This window comes from Crocuta crocuta, unplaced genomic scaffold (assembly GCF_008692635.1).
Source record: "Crocuta crocuta isolate KB4526 unplaced genomic scaffold, BGI_CrCroc_1.0 scaffold96, whole genome shotgun sequence".
NCBI lineage: Eukaryota > Metazoa > Chordata > Mammalia > Carnivora > Hyaenidae > Crocuta > Crocuta crocuta.
In genome coordinates, this window is record NW_027531522.1 from 9232293 (window position 1) to 9253692 (window position 21400).

A 21400-nucleotide genomic window follows, 5' to 3' on the forward strand; every position below is an offset into this window, starting at 1 on the left:
TCATTGCTACAGAACATGTCCAAGTCTCTGAAAAAGTTGGTGGAGGAGAGCCGGGAGAAGAACCAGCCGGAAGTGGACATGAGTGACCGCGGCATCTCCAACATGCTGGATGTCAACGGCTTGTGTAAGTTCTCGGTCAAGGCCTTCCCTTTGGAACAGCTTGTAGGGTTTATAAATTTTCCAAGTAGCCGCCGGCCGTGGTATGAGAGGTTGTAGAGATCTACATCCCGCGCCCTGCTTGTAAACCTCGCTTGCCGAGAGCTTAGCCCAGAAAGTTTGCAATCAGAATGTGTTCTGTCCGGATTGCAAGATGAACCTGAGAGTCCAGGGTAAGAGTCACACGGACGTGTGTAGCTGCACCTCATTGTTGCCTATGGTAATGGTTTGCATTTGGGTGTATTTCTTTCACAGTGTTCTTAATACCCACTTTATTTTTAAGTGAAAATCCTTTTGGGGGCGCCTACGTGGCTCAGTCAGTTTAAGCATCAGACTTGACTCTTAGGGTTCTTGAGTTTGCTGCTTGGGATTTCTCTCTCCCTCTGCCCTTCCCCTACTTACAGGTGGCCTCTCTCTCTTTCAAAAAAATAAACATTAAAAAAAGAAAGGAATAATTTTTGAATCATGCTTTCTTTCTCCTAATATAGTCCCTGATCCTTGAACAATTGCCACACAAAACTTAAGCGTGGAGGCATACTCCACACATAATGCCTGGAGTATGTTAAACAGTTCTTGACTCTACCCTTTTTTGGCTCTTTATTCTGCTTAGTTGAGGCTTATTGTTAGTGCCTTCTTGTGCTACTGTGATGTCTCCTTTTCCCTCTTACCCCCAGTTTTGCTGAGCCTGTGGGTTAGCCACTGTATTGCTTTCAAGTGTTCTTTTTCTCCAATTTATCTTGCTGTATAACTCTCTAAACCAGAGATTGCAAACTCACATGTCTATTGGGGCCAGGTGAGGGTGGCCATGGACTTCGTGATAAGAATCTCATCTGAAGGGGGGTGGCTGCGACACCTGCTACTCGCATCCAGTTGTCTCCACCTGGGGATATGGATTTAGCGTTGCCAGAGTTGTTTTTTAAGAAAGCCACGAATCCAGATTTTTGTATGAAATTTCCTTATTTTTAGAAGTTGAACCAATTCCAAAATTTGAAAAATAAGTTTTTTAATGTTTATTGTTTATTTTTGAGAGAGAGCGCGCATGAGTAGGAGAGGTACAGATAGAGGGAGACACAATCGGAAGCAGGCTGCAGGCTCCGAGCTGTCAGCACAGAGCCCGATGCAGGGCCCGAACCCACGAACTGTGAGATCATGACCTGAGCTGAAGTCACACGCTTAACCGACTGAGTCACGTAGGCGCCCCTGAAAAAATAATTTATAGGTGAAATAAAACCTTTCTTCAGGCGGAACGTGGCTTCAGGTTGGACCTTCTCCTTTCAGCACTTCTCCTGGGTGTTCATTACCAACAGTAATGTTCCAGGTTCTTTGGCATGACATGCGGAGCCTTTCTGAATCCAACCGAAACCTACCTTAGTGCCTGTCCTTTCCATGCGTTCGTTGTCCCTAGCCATACTGAACGGACTGCCCGTCCTGCACCAGGGCACACTCTTTCAGGTCTCTGTGCTTTAGAAGTATTGTTGTCTTCCTCTCCTTTTCCCCCCACGCCTTTTTACTTCCCTGTCAAGAGTCAGCTCATTTGTCATAGCCTCTGTGAAGCCCTTTCTGTCGGTATCAAGCGAACGCAGTCCTTTCTCTGTGACGTTGGCTACGCCTGGCTTCATGACTCTTGTTACACGGGACTGGGATGCGTTCTTCTTGTAGATTTCTCTCGTCCACACTGGAGACTGAGGACAACATTGTTGTGCGGTCCGCATATTTGTCCGCTCTAGAGTGCCGGGGACACAGTGGACACGGGACACTGCTCAGAAATGTTGGATTGATGGTGGAAAGCCTGATGGGTTAGGCCCGAGAGTTGATGAGCTCCAGATCAGGACGCGACTTTGGAGAAGGAGGGATGTCCCGGAGGCCCTAAAAGATGATGGACTCTTTGTTAGGAGAGAGTTAGGCACGGAGAGATCAGAGTCACCTTTACTGTGAATGTGTGGCTTGTGCCCAGGACATATTGGGGGTGGGCTCTTGAGCCATCTCTGCAGAAGGAACGGGGATGAGAAGTCCTAGGCAGGTTGTATTTGGTAACCCTTTGGAACATGCCTTCCCTTCAGCTTTCGTGCTAAGTAGCATCTCAGCCTTTTGAGACGTGTCGGCCTCTCTCAACGTTGATGGCGTCTTGGGGGCAGCAGCAGAGCCAGTGTCCCTGGGACTGAATTGGCAGTTGCAGATCTGGATGCGTGTGTGCTTGTGCTACCCCTTCCTGGCTCTGCTTGGTCGTGGTGACCATCGGGGGCTCTGCTGTCATCGAGGATGGGGAGTGCAAGGGGGAGGCCTGGCTCGGCTGTACTTCTGGCCCCGTGGCTTTCTGCTCCTCCTCATGGCCGAGGAGGAGCTTGATAGCCCTCTGCTTTGAAGTGGATTCTTGATGTACTATTTGTAAGGAGGGAGAGTGGCATAGCTATTTCGGTTCACTTGCATTATCTCTTTGAAGCCTTGGCTTTTACTGAAGAAGAAAAGATAGCCACTTGCTTCCTGAGAAAGCTGTTTCCGGTGTAATATCAGGTGGTAAAGAGCAAGATCTTTCTTCCTTTCTCCCAGAGAAGTAGCTTAAGGAAGAGCAAAGACGCTTCTTGGGGAGTATGGGCAAGTAAGTTTAGAAATTTCCACCTCTTCCAGCTTCTGGGGTGTGTGGAGCCCCACAGGGTGGCCGCTTTCTGCCGTAACTGTCTGGCTTTTGGACTCGTGGAGTCTAGACAGTTCCAGGATGCCTCCAGGAGTCCATTTCTTGACTGGGGCTCATTTATTGGTAGTACACATAATGCTTACTGTATATATTTTAACATTTTAGATATTAAAGTATTTGACGTGGTTACATAAACTGTAGCATAAGAATTCCCTTATTTCTTGTGAAATTTTAACTGCGGTCTTGAGGTTTTCTTAGTATGAATGTTCAACACTGGGAAGGATTCATTTGCATGGGCAGAGAATGGCCATTGTGTCTCAAGCTTTCCCTTCATCATCCTTTACTTTGTTTAGTTTCTCAAAAGATAAAAAAGGTTTGAAAAGAATGGAAGTTTTGTACTTAATTTGAAGTGTGTGAACGGTCTCTCTTTCTGCTTGGGAGAATTGGGTCTTATAAATGTAGCACGTTACTTCTCTGAGACAGTAAATTGCCTTTGAAAAATGTTCTCAGGAGCTCAGTTACCAAAAGCTTTTTTTTTTTTTAATTTTTTAATGTTTTTTAAATTTATTTCTGAGAGAGAGAGACAGTGTGAGCAGGGGAGGGTCAGAGAGAGAGAGGGAGATACAGAATCCGAAACAGGCTCCAGGCTCTGAGCTTGTTGTTAGCACAGAGCCTGATGCGGGGCTCGAACCCACAAACCGTGAGATCATGACCTGAGCTGAAGTCGGACGCTTAACCAACTGAACCACCCAGGCGCCCCCAAGTACCAAAAGCTTTCTGATGGGAAAGTCTTCATGGGCCAGAGACGGACAGCAGACAGATGCTACTGTTTTCTGTCCTGGCAGATTCTGGGCGGGGCCGGACCCCAGCCTGAGAGGTGGGGAGAATACAGTGCCTACCAGGGGGGTCCTGGAGCGGCAGAAGTTGGATCCAGATCCTCCATCTTCTCCTGAACACTGTGTAACTTCAGAGAACCTACTTAACCTTTCTGAGTCCTCATTGTCAAATGGAAATGTCAGTACCCACTTTGTAGGACTGGAGTAGCACTCAGGGCACTGATGCATGTCGTGCTTGGCACTGCGCCTGGTACCGCGTGAGCACATAGTGAATGTTGACTTGAGTAGAACTGTCCAGATAGAGCCGATAAGCCCCAGATGTCACCAGTTCCGACATAGGCAATCTTCTGGACCAAGGAGAACATGGCTAATTAGACTGGGTCAGGCACTTGTGTTAGATGTTGAGCTTTTACCTGGTGGCTTCCTAGATCCCGAAGCGTCTGACGCTGGGCCTAGGATTCTTAAAGATTTGGATAGCTATTTCTTTGAAATGACTCCCTCATTTTATTTTCTTTCTTACTTTTTTTTTTTCCCTACGTGGCGTGAAATCTGCACACACATTCTCCTTAATGCTTCCAAGAGTAATGGAAGCAGTTTTGTTCTCCTTATTGAAGAGGTTTCGCTGCAGACCTGTGCTGCGTGCCGCTGTCCTCACCTGGATGAGAAAGCTGCTTTTGAAGGGCCCTGTAATCAGCTTCTGCAGGAGCAGAGAATCCCATTAGCAGCTGGGGGCCTTTTTTCATTTCTTGTGTTGAAGTCTTTTGTGACTTTTTTTTTTTTAAATCTCTTCGTCAAGTGTATTGCCCTCTGGATGGTAAACCTTTATCAGTTTTTTTTTCAGGTTGGACTAAAATGTCATTCAGGTAAATTATAAAGAAAAATAACTCGCCTTTGGGGCAGTGGTCTTTCTAAAGGACCATGCGAAATAATCAACAAATGTAATCATGGGTTTTCTGGAAGGGCTGTTTCAAAAGCCCTGTTAAACCTGGACGTGGTCACTCTGTTAGGAATTTCTTATCAGTAGAGGCTGTCTTTGAGGAAAGATAAAGGAACTGGAAGACATGTCATGTTAGGTATAATCCTCAGGAAGACCTGTCCTTTTTTATTTTTCTAAGTTGCACGGATATGCCCACCATTGTGTTTTTAAAGTTGGAGTATGTTGGCTTGGGAAGCACTTTCCCCTTCTTTCCCAGCCAGCGTCTCTACCCCTGTCAGTGCTTGTAGAAAGAAGGGATGACTTACCCATCCGCAGGGCTCCATTCTTGTGTCACCTCCTCTGAGAAGCTCCCCCCAACCCCACCCCCCGGCTGTTTTTAACCGGCCGTCCCATCCAGCCTGGTTTAAGTGTCTCCTCTGGGCCTGGTGTGCACACCTCTCTTAACTCTGTACCTGGCACAGAGCTTGGAGGAAGTTCACCCAAGAAGGATTGCTTTCCACCGAGTCCTGCCAAGCTTGGGTAGAAAGTGTAGCGCAGGGGAGGGGACCCCTCCCCGACTCGCAGAGGGAAGCCTAGTTACAACCATCAGGAACACGCTATAAGCTGATCAGTGTTCTAGTTTTGATTTTAGGACAGGGTAAACATGGAAAATGGCTCATCCAGATAGGAAATAAGGAAAGAAAAAAATATGACGCCTTTGGTGTGACTGAACATTTAATAATCAGCTTTTACTCTTTTTTAGTCAATTGACATAGCTTCTGTCAGCCTTGGCCTCTTTTTTTTGGGAAGCAGCTTTTTTGTTACTAGCTGTGTAACCTCGGGCAAGTCACTTAACTTCTCTGGGCCTCGGGTTTCTCATCTATAAAATGGGAATACTGAAAGTAAAGTAGCTACCGCAGAGACTTGCTGTGAGTCATTATCTGTAATGTGCCTAGTTTGGCATCTGGCACATCATATCTGAGTCTGTTTGGCTACAGTAACAGTACCTTAGATTGGGAGGCTTGTAAGCAACAGAAATTTATTTCTTATAATTCTGGAGGCTAGGAGTCCAAGATTAGGGCACCGGTGGCTTGGTATTCAGTGAGAGTTCACTTCCAGGTTCATAGACCACTGTGTCTTCACATGGTGAATGGAGTATGGGCTTCTCTCAGGTGTCTTTTTAAGGACGTGAATCCAATTGCTGTGCGTTCCAACCTTTTCACTTAGTCACCTCCCAAAGGCCCCACCTCCTGATACCATCACAAATAGGGATTAAGGGTCAATATATGAATTTTGGGGGCATACACTTTTGTTCCATAACATGGCACGGATTAGTCTTGATCTTCACTGTTAACTAATATTTCAAAATCTGTTTTATCTATGATTGTGTAAAACAAATAAAAAGCATGTCTCGTTAGCTTTTAGAATCCTCGGTAATGGTGCTTCTCCAGTGACCTTCACCTGCTTATCTCTCTGTTGCATGACGTCTGGGCACCCAGTGCCTCATTCCTCACCCGATTGAGAATTCCCAGGAAGTTAGAAGGGCATGTCTGGTGTGACAGGGTCAGGAAGAACAACACTGGCCTCACATGACAAATTCAGAGCCGTGTTCGATGTGGGAAGGAGTTGGGGGGCAGGCCATTTCACCGGATGTTGGTTGTGATGTGCTTGTGTCTCTTGAGAGCTACAGGCATTAAAACATGTTGGTGTTTTTCAACTAAGTAAAATACCATATATCCTCCAATAGCTGTGCGTTGAATTTATTAGCATTTTTTCAGGATGGGTGCTAGTCAAGCCAAGTCTCTTTGGGAGTTTTCTACCTACTGAATCTTTAAATTGTTGATAAATTAATATTTGTTATGTTGAGAAAACTGTAAGCTGTATAATGAATCTGAAGTAGTTAGATTTTTAGCATCAGAAACTGTTAACCCCCCCTGCTTTGCTGTTATAGCAGCTCTTAATTGTGCTAATGAGTGCTAAAATTGATATGGGTAATAATTGAGAGCCACATTCTGCCTCCTCTTTCCATAAATTTACATGAACATGGCTCAGAGAAATTTTATCTAGGTATAGGAGATCCACCATTACCAAGCAAAAACTAGAGATGATTTCTTTACATCATCTTTGCTTCTTCAAATAGCACGTTTGCGCACACTGGTTTGTTTTTATTCTTTAAAGCAATTCGAACATAATGATGTGGCTGAGGAATGGTGCATGTAGATCAAGTGCCTGGCCCGCAGAGGTCACTGTTGAGCCTCTGCGTTTTCCTTAGGGCTTCCTCAGGGGACTTCCTGCCCCATGTAGATCAAGTGTCTGGCCGGAACCGGTCACTGTTGAGCCTCCGTGTTTCCCTCAGAACATTCTATACCTTCTCCTGCTCCGTCATTCACTTGGGTAGAGATAGCCTCTTTTGTGGTACTTCCATGAGCTTCACAGTCAAAACAGCCTCACCTTGTCATGTTTCATAGTTACCTTGCAGGCCTGAGGCCTGTGGGAGGCCCAGGGGCTGCCAGAAGGAGAGGTGCTGACCAGTCAGTGCATTTCTCCTATTGAAACGTGAGGGAGAAATGGAATCTGCTGGGCCCCTGCTGGGATTGGAGGTGTCGGTTCAACCAGGAACACAAATGAGAGTACGGCATTCCCTACTTTACCAGCCTGCTGGGGCTTCCGTACAAAACCCCGCAGACCGGGGGGTTACACAACAGACGATTACGCCTCACAGTGGTGGAAGCTGCAGGTCCAGGCTCAAAGTGTCCGAACGGTCGGTTTCTCCTGAGGCCTCTCTCCATGGCTTATAGATGGCCCGTTCACTCACTGCGTCCTCACACAGTCTCTCCTCTGTGTGCACACCTGTGTCATGTTTCTCTGCGTGTCCACTCTCCTCTTCGCAGGAGGACATCACTCAGCTTGGATGACGGCTCACCCTGACGGCCACATTTTGACTTCATAACCTCGTTAAAGGTCTTGTCTCCAAATACAGCCCGCTCCGAGACCCAGGGGCTAGGGCTTCACCCTACGAATTTTGAGGGGCCACAATTGAGCTCATAAGGTCTACATCAGAGGTTCTGAATGATCTACACGTGAGTGCTTGTGTGGGGGTGAGCGCTTCTTACACTTCTATAATATCACCCTCTGGTGCAGATGGTAATTGTCAGCATCTTAAAGGTGACAAGGTAGAAGGTTATCTAGGGTCCGTGAAGTCCCAGTGGTGGGATCAGAGTGCACACTGAAGCGTGTCGGACATTTCTCTTCTAGAGCACTGTGTCATGTCGTTTTGCACCCCTGAAGTACCGTGAGGGCCTGGCTCAGATGTTAAGGACTGATGATGTCCAGGGCTGACTGGGGCCACAGACCTGCCCTCAAGGCCGTCAGTTTCAGAATTCTTTAAAAACACTGCGCCGTGCAAATAACATGTGTCATTCGGTCCTCCTGTTGGCTTCGAAACTCAGTCATATCAGGCTGTCACAGAATGTTAATGGTTGAAGAAATCACTAGAAGCAACTTACTCTTGGATCTGGTCAGTGTGACCCTCCCCCTTTCTTTATGGTTTTCTGCAAAACTTAAAAATCTTAATTGAATTTAGTGATTAAATGTGAAATCTTTTTCTGTTGTGTGTTGATTCATTTCTTGTGTCTTCAAACAGAACATTAGTTTAAAACACACTATGAAGTATGGTGCTGGAGAGACCTTTGGAGAAATACTGCTGCTTGCAATAAGCCTGAATTACCTGAAATGGTAACTTTAGTTATAATCTACCAGTACTTCATCAAGCATCTCTGCATAGGTGTTAATCTTTTCTCTGGACTCAGAATCGTTTCCAATTTTAAGTCCACACTAAGTCAAATGAAAGGCTGAAAGGCACACAGGACACCAGATAATTGGGAAGGGGTCTTGGCCTCTCGAACCAGAGACTGCTAATGTGCTGTGCACCCTCAGTATACAAATGGTTTTGCAAATGTTCAGATATAAATTGGTTTTTCAGAGCTGAAATAGTTAAGCCTTTAGGTCACGAGGAAGGTACCTGTTTAACCTATTACATATTTGTATCTTCTGATTTATTAGAAGGATTAAAAATGATTGATAATGTAATTAAAATACTATGCTCTTTATACATACTATAGTAATACACGCACACACAAATGCACAAACACACATTGCCTACCATGCACGAGGTATTGTACTAAGCTCTCCTTATGGTTCTTTTAAACCCACTGTTTCATTGTGATTGTTGCCTTCATCCTCATCATCCAGTTTATAGCTGAGGAAACAGATTTAGAGAACTTAAGTCAACTTGCTTCCACTCACACAGCTAATATGAAAGAGAGCCAGAATTTTAACCCAGGCCGTCAAACTTTAGAAGCTATGTTCTTAGCTTACGCCATCTCAGTGTCTTTGACAAGCGCGTGCACGTACAAGGACAGAACAGCTAATTGAGCAAGTGTACACTGAGTGACCGCTAGCAATCTGGTCACTCTGTGGTCACAGCCATGGTACGTGCCGTCTGTGGGCTAACAATGCTCTATTGATGCAGGAATGCATTTGGGAAGCTGACCTGCCCATGCTCATGCTGATTGGGCCGAGGAAGCAGGAACCTTCTTCTTCCTCACTTACACATACTTAAAAAAAATAGTCACTTGAAAAAAACTACCAAAGCAACCATTTGGGGAAGTGCATAGGTAACAGTACAGCATGACACATTTTTATTTCTATTAATTTAATTTAATTTTATTACAGTTTTTTGTCAAGTTGGTTGGCCAGTGCTCATCCCCACAAGTGCCCTCCTCCATGCCCATCACCCTCCCCTCCCCCCCATACCCAACAGTCCTCAGTTTGTTCTCAGCATTCAAGAGTCTCTCATGGTTTCCCTGTCTCCCTCTCCCCCACTATTTCCCCCCTTCTTCTCCCCCACGGTCCTCCATTAAGTTCCTCCNCATTTTAGCCACTCTGACCGGTGTGAGGTGGTATCTCAGTGTGGTTTTGATTTGTATTTCCCTGATGAGGAGGGAATGCTGAGCATCGTTTCATGTGTCTGTTGGCCATCTGGATGTCCTCTTTGGAGAAGTGTCTGTTCATGTCTTCTGCCCATTTCTTCACTGGATTGTTTGTTTTTCAGGTATGGAGTTAGGTGAGTTCCCTATAGATTTTAGATATTGACTCTTTATCTGATATGTCATTGGCAATTGTCTTTCCCCATTCCTTTGGTTGCCTGTTAGTTTTATGGGTTGTTTTCTTTGCCGTGCAGAAGCTTTTAATCTTGATGAGGTCCCAATAGTTTATTTCTGCTCTTGATTCCCTTGCCTTTGGGGATGTGTCAAGTAAGAAGTTGCTGTCGTGGAGGTCAAGGAGGTTGTTTCCTGCTTTCTCCTCTCGGGTTTTGATGGTTTCCTGTCTCCCAGCACCATCTGTTAAAGAGGCTGTCTTTTTTCCATTGGATACTCTTTCCTGCTTTGTCAAAGACTAGTTGGCTGTATACTTTTGGGTTCAGTTCTGAGTTCTCAATTCTATTCCATTGGTCTGTGTGTCTGTTTTTGTGCCAGAGTTCTTGCTTTTTAAAAACAATGGGTTGGCCTGCTCGTGCACCGTAGCCGTGCAGCTGTTGTCCCTGTTGAGACACCTGTTGTTCATTTTCCCCCCCGTGAGAGCCTCTTCGGGTTGGCTCTCCCATCCGGATGGCCTTTCCATTCGAGACTGTCTCTGACAGCTTGCTTACCCTGTGCGCTACCAAGCCGTTCACAATGTGTCTGTGAATTCCTGCTCCAGACCTAGAATCGGCCAGGCCTCTAAGAATCCCTGGTTTTCTTGAGATGTCTTGGTGGGAAATATTTTACGCCCAATCTGGGCTCCAGGGGTGCTTCTAACTGCTGCGTATTGGTGGCTTTTAGGCTTTTTTAATGGACAGGGCTAAGAAAAGTATGTTTTTAAGGATGAAGTATCTAATGAGTTCCAGTTCAAATACAGGACTCTAATTTTTTTTTTTTTAAGTTTTTTTAAATGTTTTATCTATTTCTGAGAGAGAGAGAGAGACAGCGACAGTGACAGTGTGAGCAGGGGAGGGTCAGAGAGAGAGGGAGACACAGAATCTGAAACAGTCTCCAGGCTCTGAGCTGCCAGCACAGAGCCCGACGCGGGGCTCGAACCCACGAACTGTGAGATTATGACCTGAGCCGAAGTCAGACACTCAACCGACTGAGCCACCCAGGCGCCTCTCTAATTACTACTTCTGTGCTCCACACCTGTTTCCTCTACTCTGAGCATTCTGATTCTCAGGGCCACAAACAGTGGTAGAATTGGAATATCTCACTTATTTGGTACGTTACACATGATGGTCAATACTAAGGTCACCACTGATAGTGCTGAAAACAGTTGTTTTGTGTGTATGCTTTCCCCGTATTCTCTCCCATGTATTCTCTCCCCTTCCCCCCACTTTAAAAAAAAACAACAACTGGACTTTATTTTTTAAGGCAGTTTCCTCTATTATTAGAACCTCCACCATCTTCCCTATCATTAACACCTGGCATTAAGTGTGGTAACTTATTAAAATTGCTGGACCAGTGTCCATAAGTTAACTGTAGTCCATAGTTTACTGTTGACCCTGTGTTGTAACACTGTGGGTGTTAACAAATGCATAGTGTCACACACAATAGTTTCACTGCCCTAAATATCCCCTGTGCTCTACTTATTTTTCCCTCTCTCTCTCATTACCTCCCTGCAAACCCCAGGCAAGCACTGAAATTTTATGTCTCTGTAGTTTTGTTTTTTCCACAATGTCATATAGTTGAAATTACATAGTATGTAACCTTTACAGAAAGCCGCCTTTCATATAGCATCTTGGCTTAAGATTCTCCTGTGTCTTTTCTTGCCTTGATAGCTCCTATCTTTTTTATTTTTTTTTAGACATTTTTTGAGTATAGTTGACACACGATGTTACATTAGTTTCAGGTGTGCAACATAGCTATTCAACATCTGTATACCTTATGCGATGCTCACCACAAGGGTACTTATCATCTCTTATCATCTGTCACCATACAACAGTGTCACAGTCTCACTGGCTATATTATTCCTGGCGCTGTACCTTTTATTCCCTCCCATGTCTTTTTTTTTTTTTTAATGTTTTTTAAATTTTATTTCTGACAGAGACAGAGACAGAGACAGACAGACAGACAGCATGAGAAGGGGAGGGTCAGAGAGAGAGGGAGACACAGAATCTGAAACAAGCTCCAGGCTCTGAGCTGTTAGCACAGAGCCCGACATGGGGCTCAAACCCACGAACTGTGAAATCATGACCTGAGCCGAGTCGGCTGCCCAACCGACTGAGCCACCCAGGCGCCCCTATTCCCTCTCATGTCTCATTCAGTAACTGGAAGCCTATATACCCCTCTTCCCTTCCCTCTGGCAACCATCAGTGTATTCTGTGTTTATAGGTCTGATCTGCTTTTTGCTTTTTTATTATTTATTTTCTATTATTTTTTTACGTATCTTTTTATTACTGAATAATGCTTCATTGTCTGGATGTACCACAGTTTACTTATCCGTTCACCTACTGAAGGGCATCTAGGTTGCTTCCGTGGGGCAATTATGAATAAAGCTTCTGTAAACATTCATGTACAGATTTTTGGGTGATTATAGTTTATTAACTCCTTTGGGTAAATACCAAGGAACATAATTGCTAGATCATATATTAAGAGTATATTTAGTTTAATAAGAAAGCAACAAAATGCCTTTCGAAGTGGCTGCACCATTTTTTGTTCCCACAGGTGATGTATTAAAGCTCTGTTTTTGCCATTAGGTGATGTCAACGTTGTGGATTTTAACCATTGTAATAGGTGTGTAGTGGTGGTTGATTGTTTTCATTTCCAGTTCCTTCATGGCATATGATGTAGACCATATTTTCACATGCTCATTTGCCATTTGTATATCTTCTCTGATGAGGTGTGTTAAATTTTTTGGCCCACTTTTTTGGTGGGTCGTTTTCTTATTGTGGAGTTTTAAATTCGTGTGTATTAGATAGCCTTCCTATACCACATACTTAGTTTGCATAAATTTTGTCACAGTCTGCGGCTTTTCTTATCATTATCTTTCCCAAAGGAGAAGTTTTAAATTTTAATGAAGTCTCACCGCCTTTTTGCTTTTGGATACAGTGTTTGGTGTTCTGAATGAAAAGTCATTTCCAAATGAAGGGCCACCTTGATTTGTTTTTATCCTGTGTTCTAGGAGGCTTAAGGTTTTGCTTTTTACATTTAGGTCTGTGATGCATCCTGAGTTCATTTTTGTGAAAGGTGTAAGTTCTGTGTCTGGATTCTTTTTGTGTTTTCTTTGAATATGAATGTCTAGTTGTTTGAGCACCACTTGTTGGCAAATTACCTTTTTTCTACTGAATTGCCTTTTCCTTTGTCAAAGATCAGATGACTGTATTTGTGCAGGTCTGTTTCTGGACTCTGTTCTGACCATTGATCTATTTGTTCTTTTATTAGTACCACACTGGCTTTATTACAGTGGCCTTATTGTAAATTTTGAAGTTGGTTAATACCAATTTTCTGAGTTTGTTTTTCTTCTCCAGTATTTTATTGGTTATTCTGGGCCTTTGGCTCTTTGATATAGAGTTCAGTTTATTGACATCTATACATAACGTTTAATTTATTGACATGCACATAATAAACTTGCTGTGATTTTCACTGGCATTGCATTGCGTCTGTAGATAGAGAGTTCTTCGTGACCCTTTAATATCCTTTTTAACATGAATGGGATCAGTAGTGGTGACCTTGCTTTTATTTCTGATATTAGTAATTTGTGCCTCTGTTTTCCTTCCTGGCCAATTTGCCTGAAGGTTTATCAGTTTTATTGATCTTTTAAAAAACCAGCTTTTGGTCCCAGAGATTTTTCTCCACTGGTTTCCTATTTTCAGTTTCTTGATTCCTGCTCTATTGTTTATTGTCTCTTTTCTTCTATTTGCTTTGGGTTTAATTTTGTTCTCCTTTTTCTGGTTTCCTAAAATGGAAGCTTAGATTACTTGTTTGAGATGTTCATTCTTTTCTGATATACGCATCAATGCTATAAACTTCCTAGTAAGCACTGCTTTTGGTGGATTCCACACATTTTACTAAGTAGTAGCTCATTATTTGTACTTTATATCTTAAGATTTAGGGGACTTTTTTTTAATGTTTTATTTATTTTTGAGAGAGAGAGACAACGTGAGNTAATTTTATGTTTATTTTTGTTGTGCTGACTTTGATTGGTTCTCTGTAGTAGGTAAATCACCTATGGCTCCCTGTCTTGAAGAAGTGGCTTTACGTAGAAGATGACATGTTGGGCACAGAAGTGCAGTCCCCTCGGTTACCAGACCCGGCTTTCCTAGGCTGTCCCCTGTGTGGGTTTTGTGTATCCTCCTGTTATGTCTGGACCATGACTGCCAGGGGCATGCAGTTTAGGGGTTTGCTCCCAGTGTGGCTCATTGTGAGGCGGCATGGTTGGGATCCCCACCCTGAGTGGCAGCCACTTTGGGCAGGGCAGTGGTTCAGGCAGAGGCCACTTGCTGGGTGTAGCGGGTTGGGAACCATTTTGAAGGGGTACCTGCAGGTGGGGCGGGTCTGTTGGGGAATGTCGAGGCAGAGCAACGTGTGCTGGCAGGGTAGATGGATTATCAGAAATGGCGCCCACCAGTGCTGAGCCGGGTAGGCAGAAGGAGGGTAAGAAAATTGGCACCCACCAGTACTTAGGTTCCTGGAGAAAATTCCTATAGATCCCTGTTGCTCTAGCATGCCCCCTAAAATTAGGCATAAGTCTTCACATCTGGCTCAGCTACTTTTCACACTGCTGCCCCTGTGCTGGCTCTTAGAGCTGGTGAGTTCGTGTGTGTTTCCTTAAGAAATAAGTCTTGGTTTCCTGCAGCCCGATAGCTCTCCCAGAGTTAAGTCCTCCTGACTTGCAAAGCAAGACATTATGGGGATTTGTCTTCCCAGTGCAGATCCCCAGGGAGGGGGTGCCTGATGTGGGTCTTTAACTTCTTGCTCCTCAGGAAGGACCTCTGTTGATGTGATTTCCCTCCTGCCTGTGGGTTGCAGTGTCAGGGGTGTGGGTCCCAACCAGACCGAGTCCCTGCCAGTCCCTCCCTTCCCATTGTGGTTTCTCCCTTATATCTGTCGCTCTCGGATGGCTCTTCTGGTAAGTAATCGTCACGTCATTCTCGGAGAGAGCTGTGGTTGCACACAAGTTGTCTCTTGTTGTGTCCGTCCGAGTTGACGGACCCAGAATCCTCCTGCCCTGCCGTCTTGGTCCTCCTCCCCCCTCTTTATTTATGGAATAATTGTTTTCTTTTATTTTCACTTCTTTCTTGAATTCTGATCTTCCATTCCTGAGTTTTCCCAATTCTGGTTTATGTCGTTGCTTGTCTCATGTAAATTTTCCAATGTGTTTTGCCTTGTTTTGAAAGAGTGGGTAAAGAGTTCTGTTGGTTGAGCATGACTTTCTGGTTGGTGGGCTTTCGTTACTGACCAGGATGATGGTGTGCTACGTCTTATTTTCTTTCGTTCTCCTACCAACTTCATTGGATTTGCTCTTGGTACTGTGATGCTGCTCTTTTTTATGAGATTTTTTTTTTAATCTTTCAGTGGGAGATGTGGTTCTGGATAGATTATCTAACATTCCAGACATTTCAGAGCTATCTCTTCTATTGTTATCACATAGTGTTGAAAATATAGTGGCTTGCTTTCAGTGATGACCTGGCCCAGTTCCCTCTGCACTTGTATCTGAACCTCCTGTGTCCTTGATCTTGATTCTCAGTGATGCCAATTTCACTTTGGATCCCCAGCTATGATAGTGCACCAGTTTCAATGTGGGGGTGGGGCGGCTTTCCCACACCATCAAGTAATTCTTCCTGCTACGGGCTGGGTGTCCTGCAGTTCAACTCAACTCTGACATTATCCACCTGAGATGGTATTAGATCCCACAGGTAAAGGGCTCAGTCCTGTGAGACTGCCTCCTGCCCGTTACCAGTTCAGAGGCTGGTCGCATGTCCAGATTGTCACCTGTGCTGGTGACCAACTGGTCAGAGGTTCCAGAGAAGCCCTCTTTTATTTCAGTTTACTGGAGCAGCTCAAAGAACTGAGAGGAAGGTTTTACTTATTAGATCACTGGTTTATTATAAAACAATATAACTCAGGAAGAGCCATATGGAAGAGATGTAGAGGGCAAGTGATGATGAAACGCGGCGCAGAACTTCCTTGTTCTCTGTAGGAGCGTCACTCCCCACAAACACCCTTACAGGTGTTCACCCACTTGAAAGCTCTCTGAACCCCACCTTTGGGATTTTTATGGAGGTCGTTATACAGGCACAATTGATTAAATCATTGAGCGTTGGTGGTTGATTCAACCCCCAGCTCCCTCCTGCCCCTGGAGGTCAATGGCAAGACTCTAATCACATGTTTGGATCCACTGGCAACCAGACCTGGCATTCAGTGCTTTCCAAAAGTCACCTCATTAACATAACAAAATGTCTTTGTAGCTTTTATAGCTTAAGAAATTACTAGGATTTTAAGACCTGTTCCAGAAAGAGGCTGAAAACCAAATAAGTACTTAAGATAAATCACAATAGTATTCTTGTTTCCTTTTTTCCCCCCCTGCCTTGGTCAGTTTGGATTGTAGGCCCTGTCCTAGAAAGGAGTGCTAGGTGATCAGGCTCCAGGTCAGTGGGGCTGGGCTTGCCCTGTCCAGTCAGGTCTTACAGACCCTCCTCTGTTGCAGTGAATGGACCCTCCTCAATTTTGGCTGCTCCCCTCAGATTGGTGCACAGCACTTTCTAGTGAACTTGGTTAGTTCTTTAGGGATCTATGTTCCCAGGCTTGTTAGGTTCCCTGTTGTCTGTCTCTGCTTTCACCACACAGGTTCTGATGTCATGTTGGTCTTAGGGGTATTTATTCTGACCTATTTGTATGTGGCAGGTATGGGGGTTACTTTATCCTCTAGTTTTCTTATAAATTATGACTTAGATTTTTTTTTTTAATAATTTTTTTAATTAATTTTTTTGAGAGAGAGAGAGCGTGCAGGTGCGCTAGAGGGGCAGAGGGAGATGGCGAATCCCAGTCAGGCTCTGTGCTGTCAGACACAGCTGGACTCCGGGCTTAATGTCATGACCCATGAGATCATGACCTGAGCCCAAGCAAGAGTTGGACGTTTAACCACCTGAGCTGCCCAGGTGCTCCTCCCCTTGGATTTTTGATTGCTGTCTGTTCTCTGTTCTTATGTGGGGGTCACGATTCCTAAAATGTGCTGCCCAAGCTTCCAGAATCTCCCAAAAATGCATACTGTGTTTTTAAATCTGGCAGGCTCCAGGCTTTGGTCACTGGGCTTCCTGTCCCACTGCGAATGGGCACCTGTGTCTTCCAGCCTGTGCTCTGGGAGCCTGAGCTTTGGAAACTCAACGGTTTGTCCACCCTCATGGCTTGTTCTGTAACACAGATGGGGCTCTTGTGAGACTTTCTGAAGTTTTCACTGTTGGAGGGAAATGGTGATTATTTGGAGTCAGTGGCTAAGCTACATGCACAGGGGACCGTGGCTTAAAGAGTGGAAAAAGTGTGTCCTTTTCACGGCGCAGTCCAAGATGTGTGCTTCTCAGACAGTGGGCATCTCCGTTTCTTGTGGCATCCAGGAATCTCTATTCTTTTTCCAGCCTTTTCTCTGTACCACCTAGGGTATCCTCCTCATCTGCTTATTCAGAGCTGGGTGGCCAGCACATGGAGGTCTTAGCTTGGGAGGAGAGCAGAGCCATTGCCCTGAAGGTATATGGAAGTGATGCATGTCACTTCCATTCAGGTTCCCTTGGGAAGAGCCCGCAGAATTGGACCTGTGGGTTCCCAACTCATCACCTGTCCTTAGGTCAGTATCTGTCTGAAACTTGTCCATGTTAGATTCCTCAGTAGGGGCCATGAGGTTGTAATACCAGAGTTCTTACATGTTGCTGATGGGTGAAAGCCTCTGCAGCTTTACCTGAACATGCATTTTACTAGATAGAGGGACTCACAGTTTCTTTCCTGGAGTATTGTAAATGTGTTACTCTGTTTTATTCCGAAAAGTATTGCTTTCCGCAAGTCTGCTGGTAATCCTGTTTTCTACATAAAGGCTTAGTCCTTCCCAGATGCTGAAAAGGCTGTTTTCCTTGCAGTTCACGTGTATTAATTTCCTATGGCTGCTGTAATGAATTATCACAAACTGGATGGCTTGGGACATCACGAATTGGTTTTTTCATAGTTCTAGAGGCCAGAGGTCCAAAGTCAGGGTGTTGGCAAGGCCACATTCCCTCCTGGGGGCTCTCAGGGATGATCTGTTCCTTGCCTCTGGAGGGCAGGCTGGACAGTGGCTTCTTAGCCAGGAGCCCAGCACCCTGCTCCAGAGTCGTTACTGCGCAGGTGAGTGAGAGGGGGCTTCAGTGAGCAAGGGGACTGTGAAGAGATCCCATCACATCCGTTTACCGTCCTTCTTTTTCACTTAGAGTCTTAGACCTTCTATGCAAAGAGAAATTTGTTGTTGCAGTGCTTCCTATGTGGGTATAATTCTACACCCTAAAGATTGATCTAAGGAGAGAATATCATACCCTGGCTCAACACATGGACTTCGGAGGTGTGGTCTTTGTTAATTATCCCAGTGTTGCTGTTTATCAATAACGTGTCCTGAGAAAGAGCCCTTGGAGTCCCTGTGCACTCAGTTTTGTCGTTGGCAAAGTGGGAAACGTACGCTGTTCCTTGAATGAAAGATAACATCTGTGTAGTATCCAGTGCAGCGTAGATGGCCACTATGATCAGTAATTAGGAAATTGTGTGTGTTAAGCAGAGGCACAGGCTGTTGGGAAGATCTTATTTTTTTTTTTTAATATTTTTATCTATTTCTAGGAGAGAGAGAGAGAGAGAGACAGCATGAGCTGGGGAGGGTCAGAGAGAGAGGGAGACACAGACTCTGAAATAGGCTCCAGGCTCTGAGCTGGCAGTCAGCACAGAGCCCGACGCGGGGCTCGAACCCATGAACCGTGAGATCTTGACCTAAGCGAAAGTTGGCGTTTAACCGACTAAGCCACCCAGGCGCCCCTGGGAATATCTTATTTTGTGAACTCCGGTAGAGCAGGTGGTTTGGGGGTGAGGGGTGAATGGTCTTTAGGGTTGTGGGTGCAGGGGAAGGTGTGGGTGACCCCCAAAATACATCCGCTGGCCAGATCCATGTGTGTGGAGAGAGCAGAGACAGGTAGAAGAGGTGCATTCTGAGCAGGAGTGTGGGGAGAGATGATGAGCCAGGGGGAGATCGAGGGAGATGCTGTAGCGGGTCACAGCAGACGCGCCCAGGTGTGAGCTAGGGCCCGCCCCGGACACTGACTCGGGTCACAGCAGACGTGTCCAGGCCTAGAGAAAGCAGCACTCCGAGGTCCATGTCTGAAATGCTGCGGGTAGAGAGGCTGAAAGCCAGCAGTGAAAATACTGTGAACCGGCACGAGACCAGATGGTGTCTTGTGTGAGTGAGAGCAGGTGGCACAGGGTCCTCAGGTACTGGGTGGCTGGAGGGACTGGCTCCACAGGCTCTGAGAACCACGTGGCTCTTGTGTAGGCAGCAGGTGTGGAATTCCAGTTTGTCCTGCTCCCGAAGGGGACTTGCCTTGACCAGGAGACATGGGGCCTTGGGGGTGGAGTAAGAAGTATGGACAAAGATGGCCGTGGAAGCTAAGAACCCGAGAAATGAGGAAATAGCGTTTCCCATCCCACCCTGGAAAGGAAAATAGATACCTGTGCCCTACCTGCCCGTTCATCTGCAGGGACACCCGTAGTTGAGAAAGCACCGTGTTGTCTGAAATGGAAAGCACACACATTCGAGAGTGTCGGTGTCTTCATTTAAGTTTCTATTTACACTCCAGTTATTAACTGTACAATGTTGTATTCGTTTCAGGTGTCCAGTAGAGTGCTTCGGGAGTTCTGAGCAACACCCGGTGCTCATCACAAGTGTACTCCCTACTCCCCATCTCTGTTTCCCTCGTCTCCCACCCACCTCCCCTCTGGTAACCAGCACTGTGTCCTCTTAATGAAGAGTCTGTTTCTTGGTTTGCCTCATTTGTTTCCTTTCTTAAATTCCGCGTGAGTTAAATCACATGGTGTTTGTCTTTCTCTGACTTACTTCGCTTACCAGCATACTCTCTTGTCTGGTTAGATTGTAAATGGTAAGACGTCATTCTTTGTTATGGCTGAATAATACTCCGTTGTGCATGTGTGCCACATCCTTATCCGTTCATCACTTGACGGACACTTGGACTCTTTCCATAATATGGCTTTTGTAGATAATAACTGCTCTAAGTCTTGGGGTGCATGTATCCCTTTGAATTAGTATTTTTGTTTTCTTTGGGTAAATACCTAAGAGTGCAATTGCAGGACTATGTGGTCGTTCTGCTGTTAACTTTTTTTTTTTTTTAATGTTTACTTTTGAGAGAGAGAGAGAAGGGAAGGGGCAGAGAGAGAAACAGACACAGAATCCAAAGTAGGCTCCAGGCTCCATGCTGTCAGCACAGAGCTCGATGTGTGGCTTGAACCCATGAACCATGAGATTGTGCTGAGCCGAAGTTGGATGCTAACTGACTGAGCCACCCAGGCGCCCCTATTGTTAATTTTTTGAGGGACCTCCCTACCGTTCTCCAGAGTGGCTGCACCAGTTTGCATTCCCACCATCAGCGTAAGAGGGTGCCCATTTCTCCGCAGCCTCATCAACACCTGTTGTTTCTTGTGTTGATTTTAGCCATTCTTGATTTTGGTAAAGAAATGAACTTATGAATTAAGCTTCTTGTTTTTTGGTTTTTGTTTGTTTTGCTTTATTTGGCCAATAAAAACCAGAGTGAAAATTAATCAGCTTTTACTGGGAAACAACTTTTGAAGGGTTGTCTCCGCTGATGAGGTCTGAAACCATGGCAAGCCTACCTAACCTCCTCCTGCTTCATTTTTCTGATCTAAAATTGAGAGAGAGGTGATTGATACCAGCACCAGCATGTAGGGTCACTGTGAGGAATGATGAGGTGCTGGCGTTCCTAGGATAGTACCAGCCACGTCTCAAGCATTTGGCAAACTTTAGCTATTGTGGTTACTCCCTTACTTTGTTTTAACAGTTTTGAGGCTATAAAGTGCACAGGATAGCACATCAGTGTAGTAAGCATTGCATAAATACTAATTCATTCTTATCTCTACTCTTCTTTCACCAAGTCAAATCATTAAATTCAGCCTTTCATTTTCAAGATGAGAAATTTGCACCCTATAAAATTCCAGTGATTTTTCTCAGAATCTCCTGGCATTACAGTTTGGACCTCACAATGCTTGAGTTTCGGCGTCCTTTGCTTTGAGTCACTTTATGTAACTGTCATATTTTATTCAAGATAGACGAGTTTTCCATTCAGGTTTATGGCTTGCAATTTCTATTGTCGTGGAAGGCAGGAGCCCAGGCTGGAGTCTGGAAACTTCACTTGTAGTCTTAGTTCAAACTGTGGTGGTCACTGGGACCTCAGAAAAGCCACTTCTCCACTCCGGGCCAGAGTTTCCTTATCTGGAAAAAGGGGGGCTTTAGCATTTTGATTTCTAGGATTCTATAACTCATTTCTAAAAACACATGTTTTTTGTTACACAAATAACATAGTTTATGCTACAAAAATTAGTATAGGTTGTAACAACACAGAAGAAGGTAGGTGGATAGGTGGATACAGAATGAAGCTGAGTCTGGACCTTGAAGATTTTACTAACCCTGAAAAGATTTTCAAGCCTTTCCCTTTTCATGCGACTTTCAGATCAGTTTAGCTCCTTTATGGCACTTACATTCCACAGTGTGGCCTAGCGTTTTATTTCAGCCCCTTGTTATTAC

General features: G+C 44.9%; 1 protein-coding gene across 1 annotated transcript in view; it reads left to right on the top strand.

The window, feature by feature from the left end:
• RSU1 (Ras suppressor protein 1) overlaps positions 1 to 21400 on the top strand; it is a 190701-nt gene that overhangs the window by 263 nt on the left and 169038 nt on the right. Inside the window, 1 exon segment of the mRNA XM_077772423.1 lies at positions 13 to 124. Within this exon segment, the coding sequence (XP_077628549.1) occupies positions 16 to 124 (109 nt within the window). The 5' untranslated portion in view covers positions 13 to 15.